Source organism: Sapajus apella, unplaced genomic scaffold, assembly GCF_009761245.1.
Source record: "Sapajus apella isolate SASKATOON/1434 unplaced genomic scaffold, GSC_monkey_1.0 scaffold20, whole genome shotgun sequence".
In the NCBI taxonomy this organism is placed as follows: Eukaryota; Metazoa; Chordata; class Mammalia; order Primates; family Cebidae; genus Sapajus; species Sapajus apella.
The window spans coordinates 28,561,515-28,576,664 of record NW_022436960.1 but is presented as its reverse complement, the minus strand read 5'-3'; the positions used below and the strand labels follow the sequence as shown (position 1 = coordinate 28,576,664).

The window sequence follows — 15,150 nt, the reverse complement described above, 5'->3', positions numbered from 1 at the left end:
TTTTTTTTTTTTTTTTTTGAGACATAGTCTCATTCCTGTCACCTAGGCTGGAGTGCAGTGGTGACAGTCATTGCTCACTGCAGCCTCGGATTCCCAGGCTTAGATGATCCTCCTGCCTCGGCCTCCCAAAGTAGCCAGGACTATAGGCACATGCCAGCATGCCTGGCCACCACACCTGGCTAATTTTTGTATTTTTAGTAGAGATAGAATTTTACTATATTGGCCAGGCTGGTCTCAAAAACTTTTGACTTTAAGTGATCTGCCTGCTTCAGCCTCCCAAAATGCTGGGATTACAGGTGTGAGCCACCATGCCCGGCTTATAAAGCAGATTTTAAAACACCATTCCCATTTGATAGAAAATGAACAGAAGCATAGAGAAGTTAAGCGACTTGCCCAAGGTGACCAAGCTTATGTCTGAGCCAGGATTCAAAGCCAGGTTCCAGAGATCACACTTTTCCTCAGTACCGTTCAGTGATGAACCAATCCCATCTATTCTGGGAGGATAGGAGCAGCTAGATATCACCTTTTGGGAGAAAGTGCAGGAGTGGGAGGGGCACTGTTGCCAGTCGTCACGTGGGTACTTTGAGCTGACTTCTGCCCTCTACCCCTCTATCCTTTGCCCTGGCAGGATGACTTCTAGGAACCAGCTGGTGCAGCGGGTGCTGCAGGAGCTGCAGGAGGCAGTGGAGTGCGAAGGCCTGGAAGGTCTGGTCGGTGCTGCCCTCGAGGCCAAGCAGGTCCTGTCTTCCTTTACTCTCCCCACCTGCCGGGAGGCAGGCCCTAGCCCCCAGGTGCTGGAAGTGGACTCGGTGGCCCTGAGCCTGTATCCGGACGATGCTCCCCGGAACATGCTGCCGCTGGTGTGCAAGGGTGAGGGCAGCCTGCTGTTCGAGGCGGCCAGCATGCTGCTGTGGGGTGACGCAGGCCTCAGCCTGGAGCTGCGCGCCCGCACGGTGGTGGAGATGCTGCTGCACAGACACTACTACCTCCAGGGCATGATCGACTCCAAAGTCATGCTGCAGGCTGTGCGCTACTCCCTGTGCTCCGAGGAGTCCCCTGAGATGACCAGTCTGCCCCCTGCCACTCTGGAGGCCATCTTCGATGCTGACGTTAAGGCCTCCTGCTTTCCGAGCAGCTTCTCCAACGTGTGGCACTTGTACGCTCTCGCGTCTGTCCTTCAGCGCAACATCTACTCCATCTACCCCATGCGCAACCTCAAGATCCGGCCCTACTTCAACCGCGTCATCCGGCCCCGGCGCTGTGACCACGTGCCCTCCACGCTGCACATCATGTGGGCCGGCCAGCCGCTCACCAGCCGCTTCTTCCGCCACCACTACTTTGCCCCGGTGGTGGGGCTGGAAGAGGTGGAGGCGGAAGGTGCTTCTGACGTGGCCCCAGCTCTTCCAGCCCTGGCCCCTCTGCCATCGCCGGCCAAGACCCTGGAGCTTCTCAACCGTGAACCTGGCCTCAGCTACTCTCACCTCTGTGAGCGCTACAGCGTCACCAAGAGCACCTTCTACCGCTGGCGGCGGCAGTCGCAGGAGCACCGGCAGAAGGTGGCTGCCCGCTTCTCCGCCAAGCACTTCCTACAGGACAGCTTCCACCGCGGGGGCGTTGTGCCGCTCCAGCAGTTCCTCCAGCGGTTCCCCGAGATCTCCCGCTCCACTTACTATGCCTGGAAGCATGAGCTGCTGGGCTCTGGCACCTGCCCGGCCCTGCCCCCCAGGGAGGTGCTGGCCGTGGAGGAGCTAGAGAAGCCAGAGGAGCAGGTGGCTGAGGAGCTGGAGTGCTCCGCGCTGGCGGTGTCCAGCCCTGGAGTGGTCTTAATGCAGCGGGCCAAGTTGTACCTGGAGCATTGCATCTCTCTGAACACGCTGGTGCCCTATCGCTGCTTCAAACGCAGTTTCCCCGGCATCTCAAGGTCCACCTATTACAATTGGCGGCGAAAGGCCCTCCGGAGGAACCCCAGCTTCAAGCCAGCACCAGCCCTCTCAGCTGCCGGGACTCCCCAGCCAGCATCTGTTGGGGATGGGGCTGTAATCCCTTGGAAGGGTGAGGCAGAAGTGGGGGCAGGGAAAGCCATGGATGAGGAGCCTCCCACCTCCAGGGAGCTCCTGCCACTAAGGATGCCCCTGTCTCGTTGGCAGAGGCGTCTGCGCAGGGCTGCCCGCAGGCAGGTGCTGAGTGGGCATCTCCCCTTCTGCCGCTTCCGCCTCCGCTACCCCAGCCTGTCACCTTCTGCCTTTTGGGTCTGGAAGAGTCTTGCCCGGGGTTGGCCCAGAGGCCTGTCCAAACTCCAGGTGCCAGCTCCCACCTTGGGCAAAGGAGGGCAGGAAGCTGAGGAGAAGCAGGAGAAAGAGGCTGGCAGGGATGTGACAGCTGTGATGGCCCCACCCATGGGGGCTGCTTCTGAAGATGCAGAGGGAGGGCCTTCCAGAGAGGGGGCCCCACAAGAGGGGGCCCTAGCCCAAGGCCAGCCCCACAGTAGGCCCCTGTCGAGCCAAGCTGTGGTGGCAGCAGCGGGTGGCAGGGATGGCCGGATGCTGGTGATGGACATGATTGCCACCACGAAGTTCAAAGCCCAGGCCAAGCTGTTCTTGCAGAAGCGCTTCCAGTCCAAGAGCTTCCCCTCCTACAAGGAGTTCAGTGCACTCTTCCCCTTCACTGCCCGCTCCACCTACTATATGTGGAAGCGAGCACTCTATGACGGCCTTACCCTGGTGGATGGCTGATGGGGAGGTACAGAAAGGGCTAGGGGGAAGGGGGACCAGTTTGGAGAGGGTCAGGGACCTGACCTGACCCCAGGTTTGACCAGGATGTCCTTTGCTCTGGGTCCCACAGTGTCTACTCTTAGTCCAAGGGCATATGTGTGTTATTTTCTGGCTCCAGGACAGAGAGAGTGCCAGAAATCAGCCATCTGGTCTCTGGTAGAAAGTTGCGGGACCAGAGATGTTCTCTTTGGTTGTTTGCTGGTCATATTTTTATTGTTATGATTTAGTTTTTGGTTTCATTTGAGTGGGTTGGCTGGCCCCCTTGCTGGAGTTGGAAGCTGTATCATGTCGGGGGTTCAGAGGGGGGTTGGTTAGCTAGAGCTGCTTTCAGCTTTACCTGGGGACAAAAGGAGCATTATAGCATGGTCATTGGTCCCACTCGGTGGAAAGTGTATCTTCACTTTCTTTTGGGGCTTGGCATCTTTACTCAGATGTTTCCCAAAGGAACATTAAACTCAAATATGGGGTCAGGTGTGGTGGCTTATGCCTGTAATCCTAGCACTTTGGGAGGCCAAGGCAGGAGGATCACTTGAAACCCAGGAGTTTGACATCAGCCTGGGCAATGTATCGAGACCCCATCTCTTTAAAAAAAAAAAAAAAAAAAAAAAAAGAAAGAAAATTAAATGTGGAGCTGATTAGCAGCTTGTGCCTGGCATCTCCAAGGGAGAAGGTGCCAGGTTCAGCATGAGCGGCAGCAGGGATGTATAGAAAGAACCATGGCTGGCCTCTAAGGGATGGCACTGAGGCACTGGAGATCACTGAGGGGCTGCCTGTCCCCTGCAAGGAGTGTGGTACCGGGTGGGGCAAAGCTGGGAGGAGATGCAGGCTCTGTTTGGGGGATATGGATGGCCCAGAGTCTCTGCTTGTGGGTGTTTGATCCACCTCTGGGACCCTGCAGTCCTCTGCCAACCTGGTGGTCTGCTGGGGATTCCACCTTCTGCTGAGCCTCTCCTTGGAGCCTGAGCCCCATCTTCAATAAGGGATCACAAAGCAGCCAGGCAGGTGGCAGACTAAATTTGCTTCTTCCAAGAGTAAAGTTGGAAAACCGAAGAAATAAAGTAATGTATTGCCCACAGTGCTTGGTGTCTGGTATTTGTTTTGCCAGGATGTGATGGCCCATTCCCATGCTCCTCTTTGATTTAAGGGGACAAGAGTGACCTCTCTCTTGATGGGACACACTCCGGTCTAGGGCTTGGGGATGAAGAAAGTTATTCTGGGGGACTGAATTGGATGTAGAAGCGACCTTGGGTGCTTTCCAGCTGAGGGGTGGGGATCTGGCTACCTGGAGAGGCCCTCCCTCCCATGGGAGAAACGTGGTATGCGAGATATCTGTTGGGGAAGGGGCTACTTCCACCACAGGTTGGCTTGACAGGAGCCCACTGTGGGGCTGGCTCTGGGCCATGGAGGCCAGGTGAGCACCTAGAGTCAAGTCTGTGCCAGGGATTTTTTTTTTTTTTTTTTTTAGACAAAGTTTTGCTCTTTTTGCCCAGGCTGGAGCACAGTGGCGCAATCTCAGCTCACCTCAACCTCCGCCTCACAGGTTCAAGCAATTCTCCTGCCTTGGCCTCCCAAGTAGCTACGATTAATTTTGTATTTTTAGTAGAGATGGGGTTTCTCCATATTGGTCAGGCTGGTCTTGAACTCCCGACCTCAGGTGATCCACCTGCCTCAGCCTCCCAAAGTGCTGGGATTACATGTGTGACCACCGCACCTGGCCTGTGCCAGGGATTCTATTCAGCCCTTGCAATGTGCTCAGGCAGGTAGCCCCAGTCACAGATAAGGACAGAGCCTTAGCAGTGTGGCTAATTAGCATGCTGCCTCTGTCGGGTGGAACAAGGGTGAGGGCACCTTGTTGTAATGAGGGCTTTAAGCCCAGGCCTTTGCCTGCTTGGGGAGGGAGTTCCCTTAGGCCCTTCTGTTTAGGTTTCCTGCAGTGGCTGTCATCCCTGTGCTCCTGGGGAGTCATTCTTGCCTCTGCTTTTTATTCACCCCTTATCCAGTCCAACAGCAAGTCCTGTTGATGCTGACTCCAAATGATATCCAGAACCCTCTCTTCACTCTACTGCCATTGTCTCTCCTGGGCCACATCACAGCTTCCTACCCCATCTCCCTGCTTCCCTGCCTCCACTCTTGTCCCTATACAACCCATTGTTTTTATTTTTGTTTTTGAGACAGAGTCTCATTCTGTCACCCAGACTGGAGTGCAGTGGCATGATCTCAGCTCACTGCATTGTACAACTGCTGGGTTCAAGCAATTCTCATGCCTCAGCCACCTATGTAGGTGTGATTACAGGCACATGCCACCATGCCTGGCTAATTTTTGTCTTGGTCAAGACGGGGCTTCACTGTGTTGGCCAGGCTGGTCTCAAACTCCTGACCTCAAGAGATCTGCCTGCCTCGACCTCTCAAAATGCTGGGATTACACATGCGAGATCCCATGCCTGGCTCCTATACAACCCATTTTCCATAGGACAACCACATTATGAAATCAGATTTTCACTTTCCTACCTAAAATGTGTCTGTGGCTTCCCTTTGCTACTAGAATTCCTTTTGCTGCTTTACAAAGCCCAGATAATCTGCCTCCCCAGCCCTCTGCCTCTTGCTCCATGCTGGCCCTAACCCATCACACTACAGCCGTACCAGCTGCCTCTGGTCTTGAACACTTGTTTCTGCTCTAAGGGCCCTTGCATTTGCTTCTATGGCCTAGAATGCTTTACCCTGTCACATTTACATGGCTGACTTCTCACCGTTCAGATCTCTGAGAGTCGCCATCATACCACCACCCCCCTCTTTTTTTTTTTTTTGAGACGGAGTTTCACTCTTGTTTTCCAGGCTGGAGTGCAATGGAGCGATCTTGTCTCACTGTAACCTCCGCCTCCCGAGTTCAAGCAATTCTGCCTCGGCCTCCTGAGTAGCTGGGATTACAGGCATGTGCCACCACACCCGGCTAATTTTTGTATTTTTAGCAGAAATGGGGTTTCTCCGTGTTGGTCAGGCTGGTCTCAAACTCCTGACATCGGGTGATCCGCCCATCTCGGCTTCCCAAAGTGCTGGGATTACAGGCGTGAGCCCCTGTGCTCGGCCCCATATCACCCTTTTAATTCTCATGGTGTTTACTCCTATCTGATATTTCTCTTGTTTATTTGCTTATTTGATTATTGCCCATCTCCCCCAGCAGAATGTAAGCACCTTGAAAACTGGGGCTTTTTCCTGACTTGCTCACACCACTATGTTCCCAGCAGGTAGATTTGTTCCTAGCATTATAGTTTCTAAAATGTGTAGAAAGAAGGAATGAGTGAAATGGGGTCTCTATCCCTTTCCTGCCGCTCTCCTTTGGGATTTGGTTTTATCCAACCTAATCAATCCCACTTCCTACGTATTTCTCGTGGACCATTTTTCTGCATCCTTACAGCCATACCAGCTGTTCCTCATCTTTGATACTGGAACAGATTTTTTAAAAAATTTATTTAATTTTTTGAGATGGAGTCTCGCACTGTTGCCCAGGCTGGAGTGCAGTGGCATGATCATAGCTCACTGCAACCTCCACCTCCCAGGTTCAAGCAATTCCCCAGCCTTGGCCTCCCACATAGCTGGGATTACAGGTGCCTGCCACAATGCCCAGCTAATTTTTTGTATTTTTAGTAGAGATGGGGTTTCACTATGTTGGTCAGGCTGTTCTTGAATGCCTGACCTCGTGATCCACCCACCTCGGCTTCCCAAAGTGCTGGAATTACAGGCATGAGCCACCGTGCCTGGTCACTGGAACAGTTTTCAAACTGACTCTGCCTCCACTCAGACTATCCTAGTTCTTCCTGATAGAGGCCAGGATGACCCTACTGAAAGTCTGACTCAATGCTGGTTTTCCCAGTGCCCTCAGCACAAAATCCTAACTGTATTGAGGCCCACCTGATTCTGGCCCCTACTACTCTGGCTTATTTCTCCCCACCAACCCCTCATTCAGACTGACCTTTTCCCTTGCATGCCTTCTCCCTCCCACAGGTGGCATTATTGAGGCTCTGGACTGAGCCCTTGGGTCTTAACTGAAGCTCCCCCACCAATGTAACCATTTAACGTTTGGTGGAGGGGTTAGACCAGGCATGTTCCCATCTGGCCTGCAGTAGCCACGTATAGCCAGCAGATGGCAGTCGCACGCAGCAACATACAAAAGCCTCGCGTGGGTTCCCAATAGGCGGCCCAATCTGATTTCCCAACCCCCTGCGTACCTGCCTTACAGCTTTGGCCATCAGAGGGTGGCAGCAACTTCCTGAGAACTACCCCTGCTGGGGTTTTGGATTCTCCTGTTTCCCCTTTTGCCTGCACTCTCAAACCAGAGCAAATCCTCTGATGCCTGGAGCAGTATCTCACAGTGGGGTTGAAAAACCACCTGGATTGCAGTCTCTGTGGTAGCCTATTAGGAGTGTGGATTGCAGGGCCCCATTCACACCTGCTGATTCCAACCTTAGACATTGGAGAGGCAATATATGCACATGGATGAGTCACACAACCTTGCTGTGGCTCACTTTTTCCATCTGTAAGATGGGATTACAGTAATGGCTGTAAGATAGTACCCTGCACATAGTGAGTGTTAGAACACCTGGGGGTCTGACTCCTGTTTTCTAGGAGTACTCAAGGATACTCTTGCTCAAGGTTACCCTCCAGGTTAAAGACACTCCTGTCCCAGGACTGAAAGGCGTTTTTTGCAGAGGCCAGCACTGAGCCCTGAACTCACAGGCAGAAATTTTATCTTCATAAAAAATGACATATCAATACTTACTGATTTGAAAAGGTTTCATAAATATGGATAAATTATTCTTGTGTACAAAAGCTGTTTCCTTTCTATTCTGCTTTGAAAGGCAGGGATACCCAAATAGTGAATGTATTTGCTAAGAATACTTCATGCTGATTTTTGAAATCAACATCTCTTGAACTTATTTGTATTTTTCTTCACCATTTTCTGCCTTTGATGCAGTGTAGAAATTCCAGTGAAACGAACAATGTGTGAATAAAGGAAGAAAACAATGTGATGTTAACTTTGCATCTTCTTTCAACATTCTATGTAGCTGTAATGTAACAGCTGCTTCTAACAATCTTTTTTTTTTTTTTTTTGAGAAGCAGTTTCGCTTTCGTTGCCCAGGCTGGAGTGCAGTGGCATGATCTTGGCTCACTGGAACCTCTTACTTCTGGGTTCGAGTGATTCTCCTGCCTCAGCCTCCTGAGTAGCTGGGATCACAGGTGTGCACCATCACACCTGGCTAATTTTGTATTTTTAGTAGAGTCAGGGTTTTACCTTGTTGGTCTGGCTGGTCTCAAACTCCTGACCTCAGGTGATCCACCAGCCTTGGCCTCCCAGAGTGCTGGGATTACAGGTTTGAGCCACCATGCCCAGCCTGCTGACAATCTTTTTATTTATTTATTTATTAAAGATGGGGGTTTCACCATGATGGCCAGGCTGGTCTTGAACTCCTGACCTCAGGTGATCCACCCACCTCGGCCTCCCAAAGTGCTAGGATTACAGGCATGAGCCACCGTGCCCGGCCAACAATCTTAAATATAAAATTTCACCCTCCTAAAAAATCCAGTGAAACATTGAATAATTTAAAAAAATTATCTCTACATTTATGCCCTGGAGGAAGAGGTCTCACATTTTGGTGGAGATCAACATAAAGCTGCTCCCCAAATGTTTCTCTGGAGTCCAGCACTCAGGGCCCAGGACATTGCTGTTGGCTTCTGGGCTCCGAGCAGCCACCTCATACCCCATCTGCTACTCCTGGATGTCCCGCCATTGCCTCAATCTCACTGCCTGCCAATCTGGGCTCATCCCCCAATTCCGCTCACACACTCTTGTCTGAGTATTTTTCACCCCGGTTTCTGCAGCATCAGGTTCTTAGTTGAACTGGCCAGAAAGCTGAACATTATCCTAGAATGTTCTCTCTCCCATACCTCCATCCCAGCAAGACCCTGGAAATGTCGTGGGTTTCTGCTGGGCATGGTGGCTCACACTTGTAATCCCAGCACTTTGGGAGACCGAAGTGGGTGAATCATCTGAGGTCGGGAGTTCAAGACTAGCCTGACCAACTTGGAGAAATCCCGTCTCTACTAAAAATACAAAATTAGCTAGGTGTGGTGGCACATGCCTGTAATCCCAGCTACTTGGGAGGCTGAAGCAGGAGAATCACTTGAACCCACGAGGCGGAGGTTGTGGTGAGCCGAGAGCACTCTAGCCTGGGCGACAAGAGCGAAACCCAGTCTTAAAAAAAAAAAGAAAAGAAAAGAAAAAGAAACATGGCACCAGGTTGCACACTGCTGGGTAATCACAGGGAAGAGAATTCCATTGGTTCAGCCCATTCCTGTCCCATCCTTTCCCCTGAGTACAGCTTTCATCCCAGGCCATACTTGAGGCCCCTGGACAGCCCAAGTTTTGACCAAGGGTTGTGTCAGCCCTGCTCACAAGGGATCTGGCAGATGTAATAGATTCCTATCTAGCAGCCTCTGAGAGGCTGAGCTCTGTTCTATGAGCTGAGGAGACAGGCCATTTGCATTCAACTCTTGTCGTTGCAAAGGCCTCAGTTTGCAACAGCTGTGATGTGACACAGAGTGATAGAGGCTTCCACATGGAACGGGCAAAAAGTGCAGCAGGCTCACTGGAAGCCTGTGCTGGTGGAGCTGTGTCTGGTACCTCATGGCCTATTCTCCGAGAATGAGCCAGTTCTTCTCTGAGAAGTGTCGGCTGCCTGGGAGTCTCTGGGAAATGCCTCAATTGCCCCTCTTGTGACCCTAGTCACTGGTTGTAAAAGACTCATTCCATTTTGGTGGCTGTCACTGGAGGATGGGAAACTGACCAGGCAGTGGTCAGGATGGGGCTGCAAGGCTGAGCAGCAAAGCCCCAAGAGTGTGTGCAGGGGAGCCTGCTCCCGCCCTGGGGCTGTCTGTGCACTTTCATTGACCTGACATCTCACCAGAACCTTCTAGTGTGGTTGCTCCTCCCCAACCCCAGCTAGCCACAACCAGGTTACCTGTAGAGTGTCACTAGTAGGTTCCTAAGTGTTCCCACTGCTAGTTTATCTCATGGAAGAAGAGGAGGGAAGATTTTAGATGAGAAGCAGCAGAAAGTAGGTTTAATGGTATAAAAATTTTTCCATATGGCTGGGCGCGGTGGCTCATACCTGTAATCCCAGCGCTTTGGGAGGCGAAGGCAGGCAGATCACAAGGTCAGGAGTTTGAGAGCACCCTGGCCAATATGGCGAAACCCTGTTTCTACTAAAAATACAAAAATTAGCCGGGCATGGTAGTGGGCACCTGTAGTCCCAGCTGCTTGGGAAGCTGAGGCAGAAAAATCATTTTAACCCAGGAGGTGGAGGTTGCAGTGAGCTGAGATTGTGCCATTGTGCTCCAGCCTGGGCGACAGAGCGAGACTTGGTTCTCAAAAAAAATTGCCTGAAAGTGATTTTGAAAATAGCATGAAATCCACTTAATTCTAGGAGGTCCTCTTTGCCAGGCAGAGAGAGCTGGGGGGACAGAGATAGGAGGGCAGCCAGGAGGAGACTGGCAAGCAGCTGCTCATATATCACCCTCTGCCTGTGGAGACCACTGGATTGGCAGAAGGCAGGAGGGCCACAGGGGGTCCTCACCAATGCCTCACCCGGCTCCAGACTGCAGCTCCCAGGGCCAGGAGGAGGAGAAGTGCAGGCTGTGGGGCCAGGGAGGTATTTGGGGAGCATCCAGGCTGCTTAGCTTTAAGTTCTCTTTCCTTCACCTGCCTCCCCACCCCTCGAAACACATCCTGGCTCAGAGGGGTGCCTCTGAAGTGTTACAGCCTACAGGTGTTGATAGTCAAGATCAGTTTTCAGGCTCCTTAACTGGGCAGAGTTATCTATCGTCACTTAAGTTAGAATTGGGAGGCCGGGCTGGGCACGGTGGCTCATGCCTGTAATCCCAGCACATTGGGAGGCTGAGGTGGGCAGATCACCTGAGGTCAGGAGTTTGAGACCAGCCTGGCCAATATGACGAGACCCCGTCTCTACTAAAAATACAAAAATTAGCTGGGTGTGGTGGCGGGTGCCTGAAATCCTAGTTACTTGGGAGGTTGAGGCAGGAGAATCGCTTGAACCTGGGAGGCAGAGGTTGCAGTGAGCCGAGATTGCACCACTGCACTCTAGCCTGGACAGCAGAGCGAGACTCTATCTCAAAAAAAAAAAAAAAAAAATTGGGGCACAGTGGCTCATGCTTGTAATCTTAGTTCTGAGGCAGGCAGGAAGATCACTTAGTGCTGAGGCTGAGGCAGGAAGATTACGTGAAGCCAGGAGTTCAAGGCTGCAGTGACCTATGATTGAGCCACTGCATTCTAGCCTGTGTTACAGAGTGAGATCTTGTGTCTAAAAAGAAGAAGAAGAAGAAGAAAAAAAAAAAGCCCAGGTGTGGTGGCTCACACCTGTAATCCCAGTACTTTGGGAGGCCGAGGCAAGTAGATCACGAAGTCAGGAGTTCAAGACCAGCCTGGCCAATATGGTAAAACGCCATCTCTACTAAAAATACAAAAATTAGCTGGGCGTGGTGGCGTACGCCTGTAATCTCAGCTACTCGGGAGGCTGAGGCAGGTGAATTACTTGAACCTGGGAGACAGAAGTTGCAGTGATCAGAGATCATGCCACTTCACTCCAGCTTGGGCCACAAGCAAGATTCCATATCAAACAAAAACAAAAAAGAAACAACAACAAAAAAAGAAAAAGCAAAAAAGAATTGGGGCACAACAAGGGGGCCTAACTGGGTTGCATGGCAGTATCCAGGACAGGGGCCGATGGCTGCCGGGTCCACTGATCCTCAGAGTTCATCTTCATGGAGACGGAGGGAGCCAGGTATCTTTGACATGTTTGTTTGTTTAAATAGAGACAGACAGAAAGAGCTAGGAGGACAGAGATAGGAGAGCAGCCTTGCTGTGTTGCCCCGGGCTCCTCTCAAACCCCTGGGCCCAAGCAATCCTTCTGCCTCATCCTCCCAAAGTGCAGGGATTATAGGCATCAGCCACCATGCCCAGGCTCTTTGACATGTTTGATATTCATTCTATCCACATTTGTTGAGATCTGGGGGTGAGGGAGAGGAAGGTTACAAAGCTTGGCAAGACCTAGGCCCCCTGGAATTGTTTATAAACATTGAACTGCATAGCTGGTTCTCAGTCCTATGTTCAAGGCCTCTCGGGGTCCAGTAAGCGTAGTTTGTAATTTTATGTCCTCTTTCAGAATTTTAGGTGACAATCATAATTCACTTTATTAGAGATAAAGACAGACCCTTTCACAATGACACTTTGCCATTGAAAGACACATATGCAATAAGACTTTGGTCTTTAAAGTCAGTTTTTCTCCAGCCAGGAATATGTTATGCGAGGAAACTGGGAGGCAATGGTGCTGTGGGGGAAAAAGTCTCAGCGCGGGCTGGGTGAGGTGGTTCACACCTGTAATCCCAGCACTTTGGGAGTCGAGGTGGGTGGATCACCTGAGGTCAGGATTTTGAGATCAGCCTAGCCAACATGGCAAAACCCCGTCTCTACTAAAAAATACAAAAATCAGCCGGGCGTGGTGGCGGGTGCCTGTAATCCCAGCTACTCGGGAGGCTTGCACCCCAGAGGCAGAGGTTGCAGTGAGCCAAGACCATGCTGTTGCACTCCAGCCTGGGCAATAAGAGCAAAACTCCATCTGAAAAAAAAAGTCTAACTGCTTAGCTGGGTGTGTGGTGCATGCCTATAGTCCCAGCTACTTACTGGGAGGTGGGGGGCTGAGGTGGGAGGATCACTTGAACCCTGGAGATCGCATTCCTGCTCTACAGTCTGGGAGACAGAGTGAGAACCTGTCTCAAAAAAAAAAAAAAAAAAAAAAGTCGCAGTAAATGAGTGGAGAAGATGAGGAGAAGAAACAGGCCTATATCCTGGAAAAACCCCATGAGAGTAGGATCTGGATACAGCCATTTGGCCCCTGCACTCTGAGGCCCAAAACCATTTTAAATGTTAGCATTTGGCCAAGCGTGGTGGCTCATGTCTGTAGTTCCAACACTCTGGGAAGCCAAGGTGGGAGTATGTCTTGAGTCTAGGACTTTGAGACCAGCCTGAGCAACATGGTGAAACCCCATCTTCACAAAAAATATTAGCCAGGTGTGGTGGCATGCGCCTTTAGTACCAGCTACTCAGGAGGCTGAGGTGGAAGGATCACTCGAGCCTGGGAGGTCGAGGCTGCAGTGAGACTTAATTGTGCCACTGCACTCCAGCCTGAGTGACAAAGTGAGAGTGAGACCTTAATTCAAAAAAGTAAATAAATAAACACGTTAGTTTTTTTCTTTTCTTTTTTTTTTTTTAAAGAAAGAAAAGAGATAGAAACTTGTGTGTGAGTAATGTTTCAATTTGGGTTACTTCTGGAGGCAGAACAATGCTAAAGATATGGCTTCTGGCTATTAAAAATGTTCTCAGGTGCTGGGCACAGTGGCTCACGCCTCTAATCCTCCTAGCACTTTGGGATGCCAAACCAAATCAGGAGAATTACCCAGTTGGCTGGGGGATGAAATTATGAACTTGACTTTGGGTAACCTGCTTTGGGACCTTCTGGTTTTTTTTTTTTTTTTTCCTAAAAAAAAAGAAAGAAAGAAAAAAAAAAGAATAAAAAAAAATGAAGGAGAGGAAGAAAGAGAAAGAGGAAGAGGGAGAGAGAACGGGGGTGTTGCTTTATTGCCCCGGCTAGAATGCAGTAAAAAATGGGTATGCCTATAATTGTGCTTAATAATAGAGACATGAACAAAAAAATATGAGGGAAGAAAATAGCAAACAAGCAGCCAACCAATATTTCATTTAAACCTGTAAATAGATGTGATGTGGTACTGATAAGTGTGTATATTTTGTGTTTTTGAAGTGGAGAGTTCTATAAATGTTAATTAAGTTTACTTGTTCCGGATCTGAGTTCAAATCCTGCATATCGTTGTTAATTTTCTGTCTCATTCATTTGTCTAATATTGATGTTGAAGTCTCCCACTATTATTGTGTGTGAGTCTAAGTCTCTTTATAAGTCCTATATATCTGGGTATTCCTGTATTGGGTGCGTATATATTTAGGATCTTTAGCTCTCCTTGTTGCATTGATCCTTTTATCATTATGTAATATCCTTCTTTGCTTCTTTTGATCTTTGTTGCTTTAAAGCAATCCTGCTTTTTATTTATTTATTTATTTTTGCTCTTCATTTGGTTGGTAAGTCTTTCTCCATCCCTTTGTTTTGAGTCTTTGTGTATCCTTGCATGTGAGATGGGTCTGGATGCAGCATACCGATGGGTTTTGGCTTTTTTTGCCTGTCTGTGTCTTTGGATTGGGGGATTTAGTCAATTTAAATTTAGAATTAATAATAATATATGTGAGTTTAATACTACCATTTAATGTTAGCTGGCTGTTTTGCCTATTAGTTGATGTAAATTCTTGATTATGTTGATGCTCTTTACTTTTTGGTATTTTTTAGAAAGGCTGATACTGGTTGTTCCTTTCTATGTGTAGTGGTTCTTTCAGAAGCTCTTGTAAAGCAGGCCTGGTGGTGATGAAATCTCTGAGTGCTTGCTTGTTCACAAAAGATTTTATTTTTCCTTCGCTTATGAAGCTTAGTTTGGCTGGATGTAAAATTCTGGGTTGAAAGTTCTTTTCTTGGCCGGGCACGGTGGCTCAAGCCTGTAATCCCAGCACTTTGGGAGGCCGAGGCGGGTGGATCACGAGGTCAAGAGATCGAGACCATCCTGGTCAACATGGTGAAACCCCGTCTCTACTAAAACTACAAAAAATTAGCTGGGCATGGTGGCGCGTGCCTGTAGTCCCAGCTACTCAGGAGGCTGAGGCAGGAGAATTGCCTGAACCCAGGAGGCGGAGGCTGCGGTGAGCAGAGATCGCGCCATTGCACTCCAGCCTGGGTAACAAGAGCGAAACTCCGTCTCAAAAAAAAAAAAAAAAAGAAAGTTCTTTTCTTTAAGGATGTTGAATATTGGCCCCCACTCTCTTCTGGCTTGTAGGGTTCCTGCTGAGAGATCTGCTGTGAGTCCGATGGGCTTCCCTTTATGGGTAACCTGACCTTTCTCTCTGGCTGCGCTCAGTATTTTCTCCTTCATTTCAATCCTGGTGAATCTGGCGATTATGTGCCTTGAGGTTGGTCTTCTTGAGGAATATCTTTGTGGTGTTCTCTGTATTACCTGGAGTTGAATATTATCCTGCCTTGCTAGGTTGGGAAAGTTTTCCTGAATAATATCCTGAAGCGTATTTTCCAGCTTGGATTGATTCTCTTTGTCACATTCAGGTACACCTATCAAGCGTAGATTAGGTCTTTTCACATAGTCCCATATTTCTTGGAGACTTTGCTCGTTCCTTTTTATCCTT

General features: G+C 49.7%; 1 protein-coding gene across 1 annotated transcript; it reads left to right on the top strand.

Annotated features, from left to right (window-relative positions):
* Positions 1-629: 629 nt before the first annotated feature.
* Positions 630-3,847, top strand: VRTN (vertebrae development associated). The gene has a single exon (XM_032287877.1). The coding sequence runs from the start codon at positions 630-632 to the stop codon at positions 2,730-2,732; it is 2,103 nt and encodes a 700-aa protein (XP_032143768.1). The 3' UTR covers positions 2,733-3,847.
* The last annotated feature ends 11,303 nt before the right edge of the window (positions 3,848-15,150 follow it).